The sequence below is a fragment of the Melitaea cinxia genome, chromosome 2 (genome assembly GCF_905220565.1).
Source record: "Melitaea cinxia chromosome 2, ilMelCinx1.1, whole genome shotgun sequence".
Taxonomy (NCBI): domain Eukaryota; kingdom Metazoa; phylum Arthropoda; class Insecta; order Lepidoptera; family Nymphalidae; genus Melitaea; species Melitaea cinxia.
Genome location: NC_059395.1, coordinates 5,295,397 through 5,312,413, shown reverse-complemented (window position 1 = coordinate 5,312,413; position 17,017 = coordinate 5,295,397). Strand labels below are relative to the sequence as shown.

General features: G+C 34.0%; 1 protein-coding gene across 1 annotated transcript in view; it reads left to right on the top strand.

Annotated features, from left to right (window-relative positions):
• LOC123658886 (5-hydroxytryptamine receptor 2C) overlaps positions 1-17,017 on the top strand; it is a 69,897-nt gene that overhangs the window by 31,341 nt on the left and 21,539 nt on the right. Inside the window, exon 4 of the mRNA XM_045594179.1 lies at positions 4,859-5,057. Coding sequence (XP_045450135.1) covers positions 4,859-5,057 — 199 coding nt within the window. The remainder of the gene's footprint in view (positions 1-4,858; positions 5,058-17,017) is intronic.

The window sequence follows — 17,017 nt, the reverse complement described above, 5'->3', positions numbered from 1 at the left end:
ACACCTAATAGAAAGTTATTGCGGATTTTCAAGAAGTTCCCTCGATTTCTCTAGGATCCCATCATCAGATCCTGGTTTCCTTATCATGGTACTAAACTAGGGATATCCCCTTTCTAACAAAAAAAGAATTATCAAAATCGGTACATTCAGTAGAAAGTTATGCGGTATAATACAACGTAGGTCGACGAAAAAAGCGTCAAGTAAAAACGCATTATTAGATATAACTCGAAAAGTTATTGTTAGATCTCAAATAAATTTAAATGGGACCAATTGGCACACACCACCTTTCGATTAAAAGAAAATTTGTCGAAATCGCTCCACCCAGTCAAAAGTTCTGATGTAACATACATAAAAAAAAAAAAAAAAAAAAAAAAAATACAGTCGAATTGAGAACCTCCTCCTTTTTTGGAAGTCGGTTAAAAATTATTTTGGATCAGGTATCAGGATATAAGCTATATAAAACTGTCTTTATTTATAAACTAAAAGAGACGAAGGATATATTGAAATAGATTTTTAAAAATTCTATTTATTTGTTGACAAAATACCTATTTTGTATATGTATTCATATCATCATTCATCGACTAGCCCGTTGGCGCAGTTTGTAGTGACCCTGCTTTCTGCTCCGAGGGTTGTGGGTTCGATCCCACCCCGAGTCTGGGTGTAATATAAATATTTATTTATATATTTATATATGTATTATTTATAAGTATGTTTATCGAAAAAAAAAATGTAGCTATATACCAGTCGGCTGTTACCTATAACACAAGCATTAAGTTGCTTACTTTAGGAACAGACGACCGTGTGTGTATTGTGTAAATATTTATTTATTTATTTATTTATATGTGTGTATATAAATTGTGTATGGAATAAATAAGGAAATCAAATTAATCAATCTTATATTTTTTTATACAGACTGTTTACCAAATTAGCTGATTTTTTATACCTAAGAATTCATATTAGGATTTTTATACCTCATCACTATGCCTTTAAATAAGAACTACAATTTTTATGAAACATTGTCCTACTAAAATAAACAATTAGTTTAAGTCTGCAAACGACGCGTATCCTTGCGAAATTCAAATTTCTACTTCTCTGTGCACTACGAAAGCGTCCTTGGCATCACTGAAATTAGTTTAATACAATAATAGTACAAAGAGTTAACGGATTACGTACACATAAATTTCCTAGAACTTGACGTTATGATTTTTATCAGTATAACATCACACTTCACAGTACCTGGGAGGATGAGCTTCGCTCAGCCCATAATAGGATCCATGTTATCTTGCACCATAAATTAGGGCCTTTCCGTAACGATTTTCTTCGAAAGTGTATCTGAGATCTTTACCCAAAAAAATTCTTGACCCTAGATTTTCATCAATCAGATTGCTTATCAAAATTTTAACTACACAGGATTTTATTAAATGTATGCAAACGATATTGATCTCTTAAAAGCCTTCTATGTTTTATTTTCCTATTCACCAGCTTTGGTTGATTATAATAAAGTGATCAATAGACTGAAAGGGTTGCTGATCCTTTTCGGGGATTATATCTTAATTAGATGACTCTTCTGCTATCACCTGTTTCAATATTTGTAAAGTAAATTGAGGTTTATTACAATACGTAACTTTTCTACTGTGCATTTCGGGGTTTTTTAAACAGTTTGATGACTCATTAGATTAATCTTGACTTTTACTGTATTATATTAGTACTAGCCGACCCCGCAAACGTTGTTTTGCCATATATGCTATTAACTCCTTTAATCCTATTGGATTAAAGGGGTTAATAGCATATGTGGCAAAATAACCCCCCCCCCCTCTTATAACTCAAGGGTATGAAATATAGAATTTGGCCGATTCTCAGACCTACCCGATATGCACACAAAATTTTATAAAAATCGGTCTAGCCGTTTCGGAGGAGTATTTTAACTAACATTGTGACACGAGAAATATATATACGAGACGAGAAATAAGATAAGAGTCGTTCTGTATTAGGAAAGACTTTACAATTAAGATTTTGTTAGAAATGTATGAATATGTTATCAATAAGCCAAGTATAGTAAAAAAATGTTGATTGGTAATGTGCAAATTATATATATTTCCGTTTAAATTTCTTTGAAGTCAAACATAACCAGCAAAAGCTTTAATTTTGTCGAATAAATAACATATTTTTAATATCCTAATGTACTAATAAAAAAAAAAGTTTTAATAATAAGGCTTTCATGAAATAAGACCTCATTGAACTAAAACATCTTGTAAATGCACCAAAAGTATCTAAACCCTAAAATCAAAACCCTCTTTTCTTAGTAATTTTACTTACAAATTACTAATTCTTATAAGTTAACGGTCTTATTCAAGTGAAATATATTTAAAAATTTCATATCAAAATTCAGTGTAAAAATTTCGTTTCAAAAGTTCTTAAGGACTTTCTGATATTAAATATAGTACCAACATTTTAAAATTTTAAAATGTCGAGATCCCTAACATTATACTAAGGAAAATTCGCTTCGTTTACAATATTCAGTTTATTCAGTAAGTATTCAAAGTCCAAGGATTTCTGCAACGAAAATTTGCGAAGAATATTTACAACTATTGAAATAAATGTAATATTTTCAACGAGATCTTGTCTAACTGTACATGGGATATTTATGTTTAAAACTATAACCATAAGGACATATTTAGTTTGTGAATGAATTCAAAAGTATATTCCTCGTTAGTAATTTCATAGGGGGGCAAAATGTCAAATATATTTCTTAAGGAAAACGAAAAATATATTTAAATGTATTATGAAAACATGCGACGCTAATAAGTTGAAATGTTAACAGGAAAATAACTTAGGGTTAGATGCTATTACTTCGCATCATTATATAAATTAATTTGTCATATTTTGCGTATGATTTTTTAAAGGATTATTAATTATGCTTCAGCCTGTAATATGTAATGACTGTCAGGAATAAAAATTAAGTATTTATTGAAATTATAAAATTAAAAGAATAACATAACAACGTTATTTGTTAAAAGACACATAATTGATACAATTAAGAAACGCTCATTACAAAAAACATCATGTATTTATTTTAATAATTAAATTAAAATATTAAATAAATAAATAAATAAACAAATAAATACTTCACATTCAACGGCCCCAGTAGGATTTTCTCCTGTGTCGGGGGTCCGGAAACACACACAATACACAAGCACAACGCCCATACCACGACCAACATCTATATGGTCGATACAAATGTCTGTCGTGATCGGGAATCGAACCCGCGACCGCCAGCGCAACAGCCAGTGACCGCTGACCGCTGCGCCAACGCGTCATCATCATGCATAAATAAATGAAACACTATAATTAATACTACAGTTAAATAAAATACTATAATTTTTATTTAACCGATTTCACCAATACTTTAATCTTTCGAAAGCTACGGTACAAAATACTTTGATAGATATAAATATAAATACAAGTAACCAATAATAAATCGTGGTCGCCCAGTGGTCGAAATTCAATCGTAAATAAGGTTCTATTAGCAAAGACTATACTTCTATAATAATAAACAAAAGAGTATATATGCGTGTGTGTTTCAAATACATGGTGGTGTGTGTAATGTTTTCTTTTTATTGATTTAATGTATTTTTTATGTATAATTAATTTAAAATATTAGCATTCTGCACGCCTTCTCTATATAAACTATAAGTGTGCGAAATTCCGTACTCCTCCGTCCACGCAATTTTCTTAAAAAATATATAGATTGGTCAAGTCGATAAAATAACAAAAGAGCAAAGACAAGGAATTGTTATCTTAATCGAACAAGATAGTAAACCTAAATTTGTGTTCAATAGTTTGACAAACGTGATCAGATAAGTTAAGGGACGTGGATCAAGTCCACTATATTGAAATCGGTGAATAGAAAGAGGGTACTGTTCTTCAAAATGTCGCTTGGCTGATTAGATTTTGAAATTATTTGCGAATCATTTTCTTGTGAATTCAATTGAAAAGTCATACCCGTTTTGTAATTTGAAAGTGGAGAATTATGAAGTCTCAATTCATAAAGAAAACAAATTATTTTAAAATGTGTAGTTTATATGAAGCCCAGCTGCCATGAAAGTTATTTGAGTCTATACGGTTTTTTATTGACTTGATTCTTGACTTGAAGGAAACGAGTTACTTTCAAAGTTCTGTAGGTAACTGGTACCGAGGATATTTTTGAAGATAAATAAAATATCTTCTCTCTCTATTTCACATATATGTAAATTTCACATATCTATTCTTTTTCTTAAAATTCTAATAAAATTTTTTGTACATTGAAAATTGAGAATTTTTTACTGTCGAAGAAATTTCAAATATTAGTCGAATTTCCCTATTAAAATAATTTTCTTCGTCGAACACCTACATAATATACATATTTGCATTTCAATTTGAGACATCCAAAACCGCTAAATACTATTTTAAATCATGACACAACTACGAAGTTTCTTTCATTTTTTTTTATGTAACTGGGTTGGCAAACAAGCGTACGGCTCACCTCATAGTAAGCGATTACCATAGCTTATAGACACCTGCAAAACCAGTAGCATCGCAGACGCGTTGCCGACCCTATCCCCAATTCCCTCCAGGAGCTCTGGTCACCTTATTCACCAACAGGAACACAACAGTGCTTAAAAACAGTATTATTTAGCTGTGATCTTCTGTAAGATCGAGGTTAGGTTAGGTAGTCGGGTCGCACGATATTTTGAACAGGAAATTTCCAAATTAATAGTCATATTGGTTAAATATTAGTGTTAATTATTACATAACCTTCAAGGAGGCTTTACGGCTCAAGCGCTTTTTATTATTTTACCTTAAAATATATTTTTTTCAGGTATTATAAACAAAACGAATATAATGCCAACGCCAGATCTCTGCGTTATCAACAACAGACTGTTTTGGGTGTTCGGCTCGTTGGTCGCGTTCTACATCCCCATGCTGATGATGGTTGTATCATTCGCGTTGACTGTGCAGCTTTTGAAGAGGCAAGCGAGATTGGCAGCTACACCTGTACCAGGAGGATCGCATAGAAGGTATAATTTCTAAATAAATTTACTGATAGCTTGAAATATGTTGTGTGTGGACTTTTACCATAGCACCTTTTCTTTTGGGAGTTTCGAAACGCCAGTTGCGGTAAGTCCTGTATAAGAAACAATGTTATTCGTAGGTATTATTGTATAAGTATTGAGTAAAAACAAAAAGTAATGAACTAACCCACAGTATGAGCAGTAAATGGTTATGGAATTATGTAAAGTTATGAGCGACAAAGTGAAATAAATATTGGTATATACCTAAAAAAGGGTAGGTCTTACAGCCTAAATTATAACTCTAAGATGCTCATCTTACAAACGTTTTATTACCCCACCACCTGTGACTATGGCGTCTGCAACGTCGCATATAGTTATGAAATTACAATCACGAATTTGAGTAAAAGTGTTCATAGTGAAGCTGAAAGATCACAAATAAGTTTTTATATAATTATTAATTTAAAAAATATAAACTAAATAAAATTCGTCAAGGTCAACGTTCCAGTAGATGTTCGTTTGCGTTTGTAATTACATGAAATGTTTCACTGCGTCATGATGTTTCATGTCATTAGAAGCAAATTTTAATTTTGTGTTACAGATGTCATGTAATGTTTTCCGTTTGTGTTGAGTTTGACTTTGAATTTACTCACATTGTCGTTTTACTCATATTTAAACTGTAAAAACTTTATTTTTTAATTTAGTATATTTATTTATCTATACCCGCATAGTGACACGTTGGCGCAGCAGTCACAGCCATGGATTGTACCGGTTGCGCTGGCGGTTGCGGGTTCGATCCTCGCACATGACAAACATTTGTATTGGCCATATAGGTGTTTGCCGTGTTCTGGATGTTTGTGCAGTCCTTGTGGGTCTCCCCACCGTGCCTCGGAGAGCACGTTAAGCCATCGGTTCCTGTTGTTATCATGTACACCTGATAGCGATCGTTACTCATAGTAGGGAATATATCCGCCAACCCGCATTGGAGCAGCGTGGTGGATTAAGCTCTGATCCTTTTCCTACATGGGGAAAGAGGCTTATGCCCAGTAGTGGGATATTACAGGCTGAAGCGATTTATCTATATAAAAAAATGAATGTTGCTAAGCGCATAAGTCGAGAATGGCTCGACAAATTCGGTTAATTTATTTTAATTAGTTTTTACTAAAAAAAAAAAAAAAAACTAAATGAAAATTATTTTTGTGTTGAATAGTTCGTTTCCTGAAAAAGTCTATAGACTAAATAATATTTTAGTGAGATTTTTCTCAAATTTACGAGATCGGAACCGCGGGCTCTCCTAGTTTATAATATTTATTTGTAACATACTAAGAAAAACACGAATTACGTTTAATTTATTTGCAAAAATTTATATTTGTTCACAAAACTTAGAAAATACCAACTTTTTGTTTTATTTAGTTAATTTACCGTATCTATATTTTGCAGATTAGCGTAATAATTCAACAAAAAAAAAAAAAAAAACTCATTCGTGTTAAATGCTGAGAAAAGATCTCGTGTTAGGTAAAAGGATTTAGAGCTTATTCACCACTTTGCTCCACTGCGGATATGCGGATACGTGTGAGAGATTATTAAAAAAACTTACATGCTGTTTTTTTAAGATCTTCTCTACGGTTGAACATGAGTTGAATTTAAAGCAAAATTACAGATTTTCTAAACCCGGTATTAGTAATGGTTTAAATTTTAATCCGCAGACTTTAGTTTGAATCAAACATTTACTGAGTTATCTCACATTTGCAAGTTATATAAAATAATTAAAATGGTTCACGCTACGATTTCAGTTTAGAAATTGTTGTAATTCCTTGAGAAGTCTAAAATTATTATCAGAAGTAATACAGATTACAGGATATTCGATTTAATTAAGATAAATAATAGCAACCCGACTTACGGAAGATCATAGCCAAATTAGTTTCCCAAGTAGTCGTATTTCTGAGGTATAAAGGTAAAAATAAATAAATAAACGATTCACACTTAACGGTACCCACCAGGATTTACTTCTGTGTCGGAGATCCGGAAACAGACACAATACACAAGCACAAACGCCCAGATCACGACAAACATCTATATGGGCAATAAAAATATATGTAGTAAGCGGGGATCGAACCCGCAACCGTCAGCGCAACAGCCAGTGCTGTGATCGCTGTGCCAACGCATCGTCAAAAATATGTAGTTACTAAAGATCTTGGGGTTATGTTCGCTATAGGAGTATTGTAGGAAATGCGCTTTTAAGGCTCTTGGTATTTCAGGTATCCGTACAGTAACGGCTTACCATCAGATCGCACGTTTGTTTGAAAACCTAGGGTATATATATATATAGGCAGCAAATTTTTTAGCATTTCAAAAAAATATGGAGTAAATAAAACACATTAATATACATGTAATAAATTTAAATAACAATTTCTAAAGCACTAACGTTCTAATACTTAGTTAAATATATATTATTGTTGCTATTTGTTATAACCAACTTTTAAAATACTTATAATGTATTCAGTATAATTTGCGAATTAATGAAAGAAATAAGATGGAAAATTGCTCTCTACGCGATCACCTAGAGTAGCAAAAAAAAAGAACGGGTCTCTGTAAAAGAACTCACTATAGACGGCGCCACGTTTCGCTTAAACCGAAAATAAAAATCATCATATCTAGAATTTCGCTCTGGCGGGTACATCGTTCCATAGCTTAATTGGCTAGAGCGCCGACACGGTCAGTCGGATACGCGGGTTCGAATCCCGCTGGAGTGGTCAATTTTTGATATGATATTCAAAAAATGTTTAGAATCCCTAATGTGTGGGTAAACACAAAAATAAAATCGTACATATTAAAAAAAAAGAATCCCGAAACACTAACATTATTTAAAACAGTATGCATAATCTAAATGTCGTCATTTGTACTACAAAGCTACACTATATAACCAACCACAAGCATCTATAACTGGAGCCACGCTCTTTGAGTATTCTACTAATAGCCTTTTACTCGAGCACAAAATGTTGAGTTCATACTATAGAATATTTCTATAGTAATACAGAATTTATGTACCTATTTGTCGTGTCAGTGGTTCACTTAGCTGATGTTATATGCTTAAATTTAATACATAATTTGGTTTTAATGTATACGCAAGCCTAGAAAGCTATTGTAAATGATTCTGAAAGAGATCTGAATCAAAAATAAACGCATCACACTCAACAATACCTAGACCCAGACGATGACTCTAATGAGGATCCTCGTTAGGATTTACTCCAATATTAAATAGCTCGTTGGCGCAGTTTGCACTGATCCTGTTTTTATCTTCAGGTGTATACAATTTAAAGTTTAATTCTCGCTCCGATTTTGGATATAATATGTTTTGTTTTCTAACGTTTACGCGAATTTCACTCATTATAACGAACCCGGATCGGAGGGAGGACTCCCGTGACCATTGTTGCTGTAAAGACTAGTTGACTGTTTGACTAGCCCGTTGGCGCAGTTTGTAGTGACCCTGCTTTCTGCTCCGGTGGTTGTGGGTTCGATTCGCACCCCTAGGCTGGGTGTAATATAAATATTTATTTATATATGTATTATTTATATGTATATTTATCCAAAAAAAAATATGTAGCTATACCAGCCGGCTGTTACCTATAAAACAAGCATTAAGTTGCTTACTTTAGGAACAGATGAACGTGTTGTAAATATTTATATTTATATATGTTGTAAATATTTATATTTATATTTATTATAAAGTATCCGAAACGTCGGGCATGTAAAAAACCTAATAAACCGCGATAAAAGCTAATAACCGAAAATGCCAGTATCTTGTTATATATTAAAACTAGCTGACCTGGCAAACTTCGTATCGCCTTATTTTTTTTCTTAAATATAATAATTACATATATCAAAACAAAACACAGCCTATCTTTCAAGTTGGATCAAACTGCACACGGTGTGCAAATTTGATTAAAATCGGTTAAGTAGTTTAAGAGTTCATCGCGGACAAACATTGTGACACGAGATTTATATATATTAAGATAGTCATTGCTATAAAGAAACGACTTCTTTTCCTGAGTCCGACTTCTTTACCTAAAACGTACATAACAGAACGTCAGAAACACAAGTGAAGTTGTAGAGCACAATGAATCCGGATATAAATTTATGTCAAGCAGTAAATACATTTGAGTGTTTACATCCGTCGTGACCAAGAATATACAGAGTGGATACAAGCGAAAGGCATTAAGAGGGAGAGAAATACATGAATAGAAGTAGTAGTTTAAGTTTCTTTAAAAATCTATCTCGTCTCTAAACTACTGTTCCTATTTGATTGTTTTTTTTTTTGTGTCAATCGATTTAACCTGTGATATTCCACTGCTAGCAGTGGCATAGGCCTCTTTCTCCGTGTGGCAGAAGGGTTTTAGCTTCCCACCCTGCTCCCCCACGCTGCTCTATTGTGGGTTGGTAGATACATTCCCTTTTGTGAGCAACGATCGCTATAGAATATTTATGATAACAACCGGGATCGACTGTTTAACGTGCTCTTCGAGGCACGGCTTGGATACCCACAAGGACAGACATCGAAACCGGAAAGAAATATTTGTCTAAATACAAATATTAATCCCGACCAGTTTTGAACCCAGCTGCTGTGTAAGCGCCGACACGGCACACGCTCTTATACCAAGCGGTTCTTGTAGTACAACTTCTTTACGCACGCTTGGCGCTGGGAGTAAGTTGGTGAGCGCACAACGAGAGCGTTACGAAAAGTGTGATCGGGCGAAGCGAACGGAAGTTGAGAGGGAGATATAAGTTTGATGGAGCTAATGAAGTTTTACTTCTGTCGTGTGGTCTAAAGCACACTGTTTTAAAAGTCTTTTGTAATTGTATACAATATGTATGAAATAATGTACTGCCTCTAGTTTTTTCCTTTCTATATAAGCGGTAGTCGAGTAGCAATCGAGTAAGCTTTTGTAACTTTTCCGGACAAAACTTTTTATTAAGTTTACGCATAAAACTTGTAACATCAAAAAATGTTGTTTATTGCTCTGCGAAGAAATGGGAACACATATTGAAACTATTTTTAATAATGCTAAAATATTTTTACTATATTTTCTCTTAGATATTTTTTTAGGGAATTGATTATGATGGATGGATCCATTATAATAGTTTTGAGAAAGGAGACATCTTATCTCACAAGTGTCTGGTTAGCATTTGGACTAAGTGCAGAAGTGAGAGGTAATTTGGTTTTCATCATTACATAAGTACTCGCTGTACCCCACGGTTTGACCCGATTTAATTTCGGGAAAAAATTGTCTATAGTCTTCCCAGATAAATGGGCTATCTAAAACAAAAAAAAAAAATTGGTTGCCTGTAAAGTCGGTATACGGGCGAAAGTTTTACGTGACAACGACTTGCTAACTGTGCTCGAGTGGAAGGGACGCGTGCCTTTCACTTTTTATGTCTGTCTCTCTCGCTCTTAGGCGGGCTAACCATGCCCGAGTGGAAGGGACGCGTGCCTCTCACTCGCTCTCATTGTGAGCGCATAACGTGAGCGGAGCGTAACGCAGTTTCTTGAAGTGTCACCCGGCAAACCAATTTATAAGACGTTGTCACGTCAAAATCAATTTGAACCAGTACTATCTGACATTTGTGTGTTTTGACAAACAAAGAAACTTTTCAGCTATAATAATAATAATACACTTTATTGTACACCAAAAACAGAAATAATACATATCAAAGAAAGAAAGAAAATATTGACAATATATTCATTAGGTACAAAGGGCGGCCTTATCGCTAAAAAGCGATCTCTTCCAGGCAACCTTAGGGCAAAGGAAATGGTCTAGCGTCAGCATAGGTGTACAAGTTACAACAAATTTGTTATAAATATTCAAATAATTAAACATATACATACATACATACATACCTACATACATACATACATAAATACATACATACATACTGACATATATACATATATACCCACGTACATGCAGACATACATGTAAATACATATATGTATACATTATAATTATGAATTACTTGTTTATTGTTGAGTTTGAAGAAAATGCTTCCAAACAGTCTTTTTAAAAAGTGCAGGTGTTTGTACACGTCTGATATTCAAGGGCAAGGTATTCCATAAGCGAGAGGCTTGAACTGTAAAAGATTTGTCATAAAAGGAAGAGGAGTGAGAAGGAATTTCAAGAAGAAAATTACTGTCAGAACGAAGACAGCGTTCGTGAGAATCACCAAGGAATTTGAAACGTTCTTTCAGATAGGAAGGGGTAAAGGGATTAAATAAAATGGAGTAAAGTAGGGTAAGAATATGAGTATTCCTGCGAAGGCGAATTGGGAGCCACTTGAGTTTTTTGCGAAATTCCGAAATATGGTCATATTTGCGTAGTCCAAAGATAAATCTTATACATACATTCTGAATGCGCTCAAGCTTATTAAGCTGCTCCTCTGTAATGTCAAGATAGCAAGTATCAGCATAATCAAGAATTGGTAATAAGAGACTATGTGCAAGAGCAATTTTAGTAGGAATGGGCAGAAGATTACGCAATCTGCGGAGAGACCCAACCGAAGCGAACAGTCTGCGACTAATTTCACATATTTGAGGACCCCAAGAGAGATTTTGGTCAAAGATAACACCTAAATTTCTCACGCTTTCGCTATATGGAATGGTGAATCCATTAAATGTAACAGGAGATAGCTCAGATTTATCAATGCGGCTGAGCAGTCTGGAGCTTCCTATAATAATAGCTTTCGTTTTATTTGGATTAATATTTAGGCCATAGGCTTTACTCCATTTACCAATGGCTAAAAGGTCATTGTTTATACGTGATACACACTGAGATAAGTTATGAACAGTGGAGTGAGAGTATATCTGGAGATCATCTGCATAGAGGTGGTAGAAAGAAGATATTACATTACAGATAGAATTTATAAATATTGAAAACAAAAGAGGGGAGAGCACGCCACCTTGCGGGACACCGGTATTGACCATTGACCAATTGGAGTATGAGTCATTCAATTTAACTCGCTGCCGGCGACCCTGCAAGTAACTAAGAAACCAATCAGCAACCTCAGGAGATATGTTAAGAGAACGTAAAATATCACATAGTATATCAAAGTCCACGGTATTAAAGGCGTTACTAAAATCGAGTAACGTTAATACCGTGACCTGTTGGTTTTCCATATTTGATCGTATATCATCCGTTATTTTTACAAGCGCAGTAGTCGTACTGTGACCTGGGCGAAAACCGGATTGCATAGGATTCAACAGACGGTGTTTTAAAAGGAAACTGCTGAGCTGTTGATGCACAAGCCGTTCGAGTGCTTTGGACAGAAAAGGGAGGATGGAAATAGGACGATATTCGGATAAGGACGACGGATTAGCTTTTTTTGGGAGAGGTACAATTTCAGCATCTTTCCACATTGATGGGAAAGTGCAGGTAGAGATGGAAGTATTAAAAATGGATGTAATTATCGGTGTTAGTATATCAAGGAGAGGAAGGATCATTTTCCGACTAATGCTATCAGAACCAACGGAATTTGAAGTTATTGCTAAAATATTCTTCTTAACATCACATTCAGAAAGCTGATCAAGAAAGAAAATGGGAGAATCAGGAACTGACAAAGCTGAAAGTTGATTTCTTGTATGGGCTTTAGTTGCACTATCTATGGCAACAGACGAAGAGAAGTGGAGATTTAACTCGTCAAGATTAAGATTTTGAGAACTGTTATCTAGACGCGCTTTGCCAATTCCAAGTGATTTAAGAAAATTCCAGACTTTGCTGGAATCTTCTTCTTCGATGACAGATTTGTGGATATGGCGACGATGTGCATCTCTACACACCCTATTACAGTGATTCCGAGCCTTTACGTATACCTCTCTATTAGCCTCACTGTTATTCAGTCTGTACCGCGACTTAGCACGAACTTTTTTTTCCTGCAATTTTTTAATTTCGGGTGTAATCCATGGGGCAGGTAGATGTTTTATTCTTACTGGTCGAATGGGTGCGTGAATATCGTAAAGTTGTGTAAGCAGAGAGCTATATTATTTTAGTATAGATATTCTTGCTGTACTTTAGATATGGTGATTCGTATACAATTTTAGTTAGCAACATTGAACTTATTTCTAGAAGGGACGTATTCCAAATCATTAAACTGTCCAATTCATGACACATTTGAGTGCCTTTAACAATACTTTCGCTTATGTTTAAAAACGACTTATATTATTATTCATGCAATCTTTATATCATTTTCTTTCAAATGAAGCTAAACTTCATGTTAAGAAAAACCCGTTGATCCTCACGAGATTAATAATGTTCATAAAATACAGAGCGACGATGTTGGTCATCACGAAGTAATATAAATATTTAAGATGGCGACACAATTGATAATCTTATTATATATAACATATACTCGTATGTGTATATATTATTTAAAGTTATATATTTTTAGTTATTCATAAAAATCTCCTACGTGGAGATAGAGGCCCAGCAGTGGTATGTTAAAGGCTAAATCGTTGTCGTGATCAATCGACGGCGATTTATAAAATAATTATTTAATAAGTAATATATGTTAATGAAATAAAAAAAATAACTATAGGAATTTAGTTTCATTTTTAAAATGACAATAAACAATAAATAAATAACTGCCTGCCACTCAACCAGTACGATTATTTCCGGTTAACGAGTCGGTAAACAACGGTTTATTTAATGGTTAGAGATTGCCTTAGTATATAGAAACTTGCAACACCAGAGGCATCGCAAATGCGTTGCCGACCTTATCCCCGATCCTCCCCAGGAACTCTGGCTACCTTACTCACTACAGAAACATAACACATCCGGAGAGCAGAGTTATTTGGCGTTGATCTTAAGCTACTATATACATATGTATATATATATATATATATATATGTACTATAATAAAAGTGAGTTCAATCGAATATTTGCATAGTGTTATCCAATAAAAGTATGAATGAAAATGTTCTAAAAGACCCGGCCTTGAACTTGGCTATCACTCTTATCGACAATCGGAAAATAATATATAACAATACCGAACTTTGCCAATGTTTCGTGATTAATGCGAGAAATTATTCAAGTTGTCCGATTAAGTCGTTTTGGACTACGGCCAGAATGTATTAGAGACATGTAACAAGCCGTAATCATCCTGAATGAGACCGTTACGTAATATTGTACTCAGGATTTTGAGTGTGAATAAAAAACGATAATCGTTTATGTGAGCGTGTTTCATGTGGATTGTTACGTGGGATTTTTTACGATACGCTTTCCGTCGTCAGAGTGACCTTGGATTATATGTGTCGACATTGACTTTGACATTGATTCTTATATCATTCAATGTCTAGTATAATTAAAAACCGTTATAAGAATTCACGTTTAACTAAAAGTTCTCTTAAAAAAATAACAATAAGTAATTACTAAATAAATATAATATTTTTTTCGTGTCACGTACCAAAATATGTAAGTTTACAATTTTTTATGAGTCCCCTCCAAATGACAGGTCAAAAAAAAATTTAAGGTTCACTCCAAATTTTTAAAAAATTCTAATATCGTCAAAAACCGTATTTTTTTCAAAATTGTTTTTCTCAAAATCTCAAGTCATTTTATTATTCCGTCCAACTTTTGTCGCTCCAAATTTTTCAAAGTGGCCAAGACAAGTACTTTATTTCTTTTCGAGGTACCTCTGAACATGAATATTGACGACCTGCCTACATATATGTATAATATGTTGAAGAAACAAACGAATAAAAATATCACTTAGATTAGAAAGATTCAATGAAATTAAAGAGATTACTGGAAATCCAAGTTCACTCAGATGACCCTCAGATAAGAGTGACAGACGCTAATGTCGAAATTGGTTCAGTTACAAGGATCAATTAAGTCTCGGTCAGACTGAGGGTCTGCGCTATAAGTTTACACAGCTAAATTGCCGTGTTATCTTGTAATAGTAAAACGCTATCGTAAATATTAGCGATGAGATGTTAGAATATGTTAGACGACGTGTTGGCGCAACGGTCACAGCACTGGTTTGTGGCTGTTGCCTTGGCGGCTGCGGGTTCGATTCCCGTACATGATAAACATTTGTATTGATCATGAAGATATTAGCCGTGGTCTAGGTGTTTGTGCAGTTTTTGTGGGTCTCCCCATCGTGCTTCGGAAAGCACGTTAAGCCGTCGGTCGCGGTTGATGTCATGTACACCTAATAGCGATCGTTACTCATAGTAGGGCATATATCCGCAAACCTGCATTGGATCAGTGTGGTAGATTAAGCCTCTGATCCTTTTCCTACACGTGGTAAGAGGCCTATACCCAGTAGTGGGATATTACAGGCTGAAGCGTAATATGTTAGAGCAATGCTAAGGAATCATACAGTGTGGTGACAGCACTAACAAAATGATATGACTAAGAATATTAAAGCTTAAAGTTAGTTATTTAAATGTCAGGATTACCTTCTTCTCATTCTTTTTGAAGTTATCTTTTCCTTTTTACGACCTTATAAAGTTAGGCTTTAGTGTGTTATTATATGATTTATAGAAAATAGCCTATACACAAAATAAAATGGATATAAAGTTAAAAATCTAACCTGGATAAAATAGCAGGTAAATTAGTAAATGTAAGTAGAGTTTATTAAATATTATTTTTCCCTAACAAATAAAATATTATCGAAATGAAATTCTCTCGCGATTTTTATACTCACACCTCCCTACGTGACATTGGCGGAATCAACCGTGCTCCAAAACTGAAAGCCATGAAATCAATAAATCAATCAATTTATACTGACATTTATTTTGTCATTATAATTACATGAAAAATCGTGAAGGATCTTTACCGCGTAAGATCGCTAAACGTTGTTACAAGTTAAAAATAATAACAATAAATAACTATTTTTCTAATTGCTTGTTTTTGTACCTTTTATTTTTCTTACTAAATGTTAAGTTTGTATGTACAGTAATCCGTTTCTGAACTTTGAAACACAGTCAATAAATAACTAATTACAATACAAATAGAATGCTACTGTAAATAATTGTGTTTGCTCGCAAACGAAAAAAAAACCGACTTCAATTACATCGACGAGTAGTACAACGTAGATCGACGAAAAAATAGTCAAGTAACTGCGCGTTATCAAAGATTACTCAAAAAGTAGTTATCAGATCTCAATAAAATTTATATGTGACCACATGACAAACATCAGCTTTCGATTAAATTAAAAATTATTAAAATCGGTACACCCAGTAAAAAGTTATTGCGGATTTTCAAGAAGTTCCCTCGATTTCTCTGGGATTCCATCATCAGAGCCTGGTTTCCCTATCACGGTACTAAACTTGGGATATTTCCTTTCCAACAAAAAAAGAATTATCAAAATCGGTACATCCAGTAGAAAGTTATGTGGTATAATACAACGTAGGTCGACGAAAAAAGCGTCAAGTAAAAACGCATTATTAGATATAGCTCGAAAAGTAGTTGTTAGATCTCAAATAAATTTAAATGGGACCAATTGGCACACACCACCTTTCGATTAAAAGAAAATTTGTCGAAATCGCTCCACCCAGTCGAAAGTTCTGATGTAACATACATAAAAAAAAAAATACAGTCGAATTGAGAACCTCCTCCTTTTTTGGAAGTCGGTTAAAAATAGTGTGTGTCACAGCTTCGACACACGACTGGAGTTTAGTACTTCAGATCGACTGTCGAAATAGGCACTAATAAAAAGGCGTACTAGTCTAATAAAAAGATTAATACCATATTAAATGGTAAATAAACGAATTAAACAACGCCATCTATCGGAACCCTATTGAGTCCCGACAGATGGCGTTACGAGAAACGTAGCGAGGTCATTCGTTCAAAAGATTTTACTCCTTATATTTTTTCATACCGGCCTTATATGAAAATCAATCCTTTAGGAGTAAATTTCAAAAAAAAAAAAAAAACAATTTGTTTATGTAATTGTTATTTATTGACTGTTTCAAACAA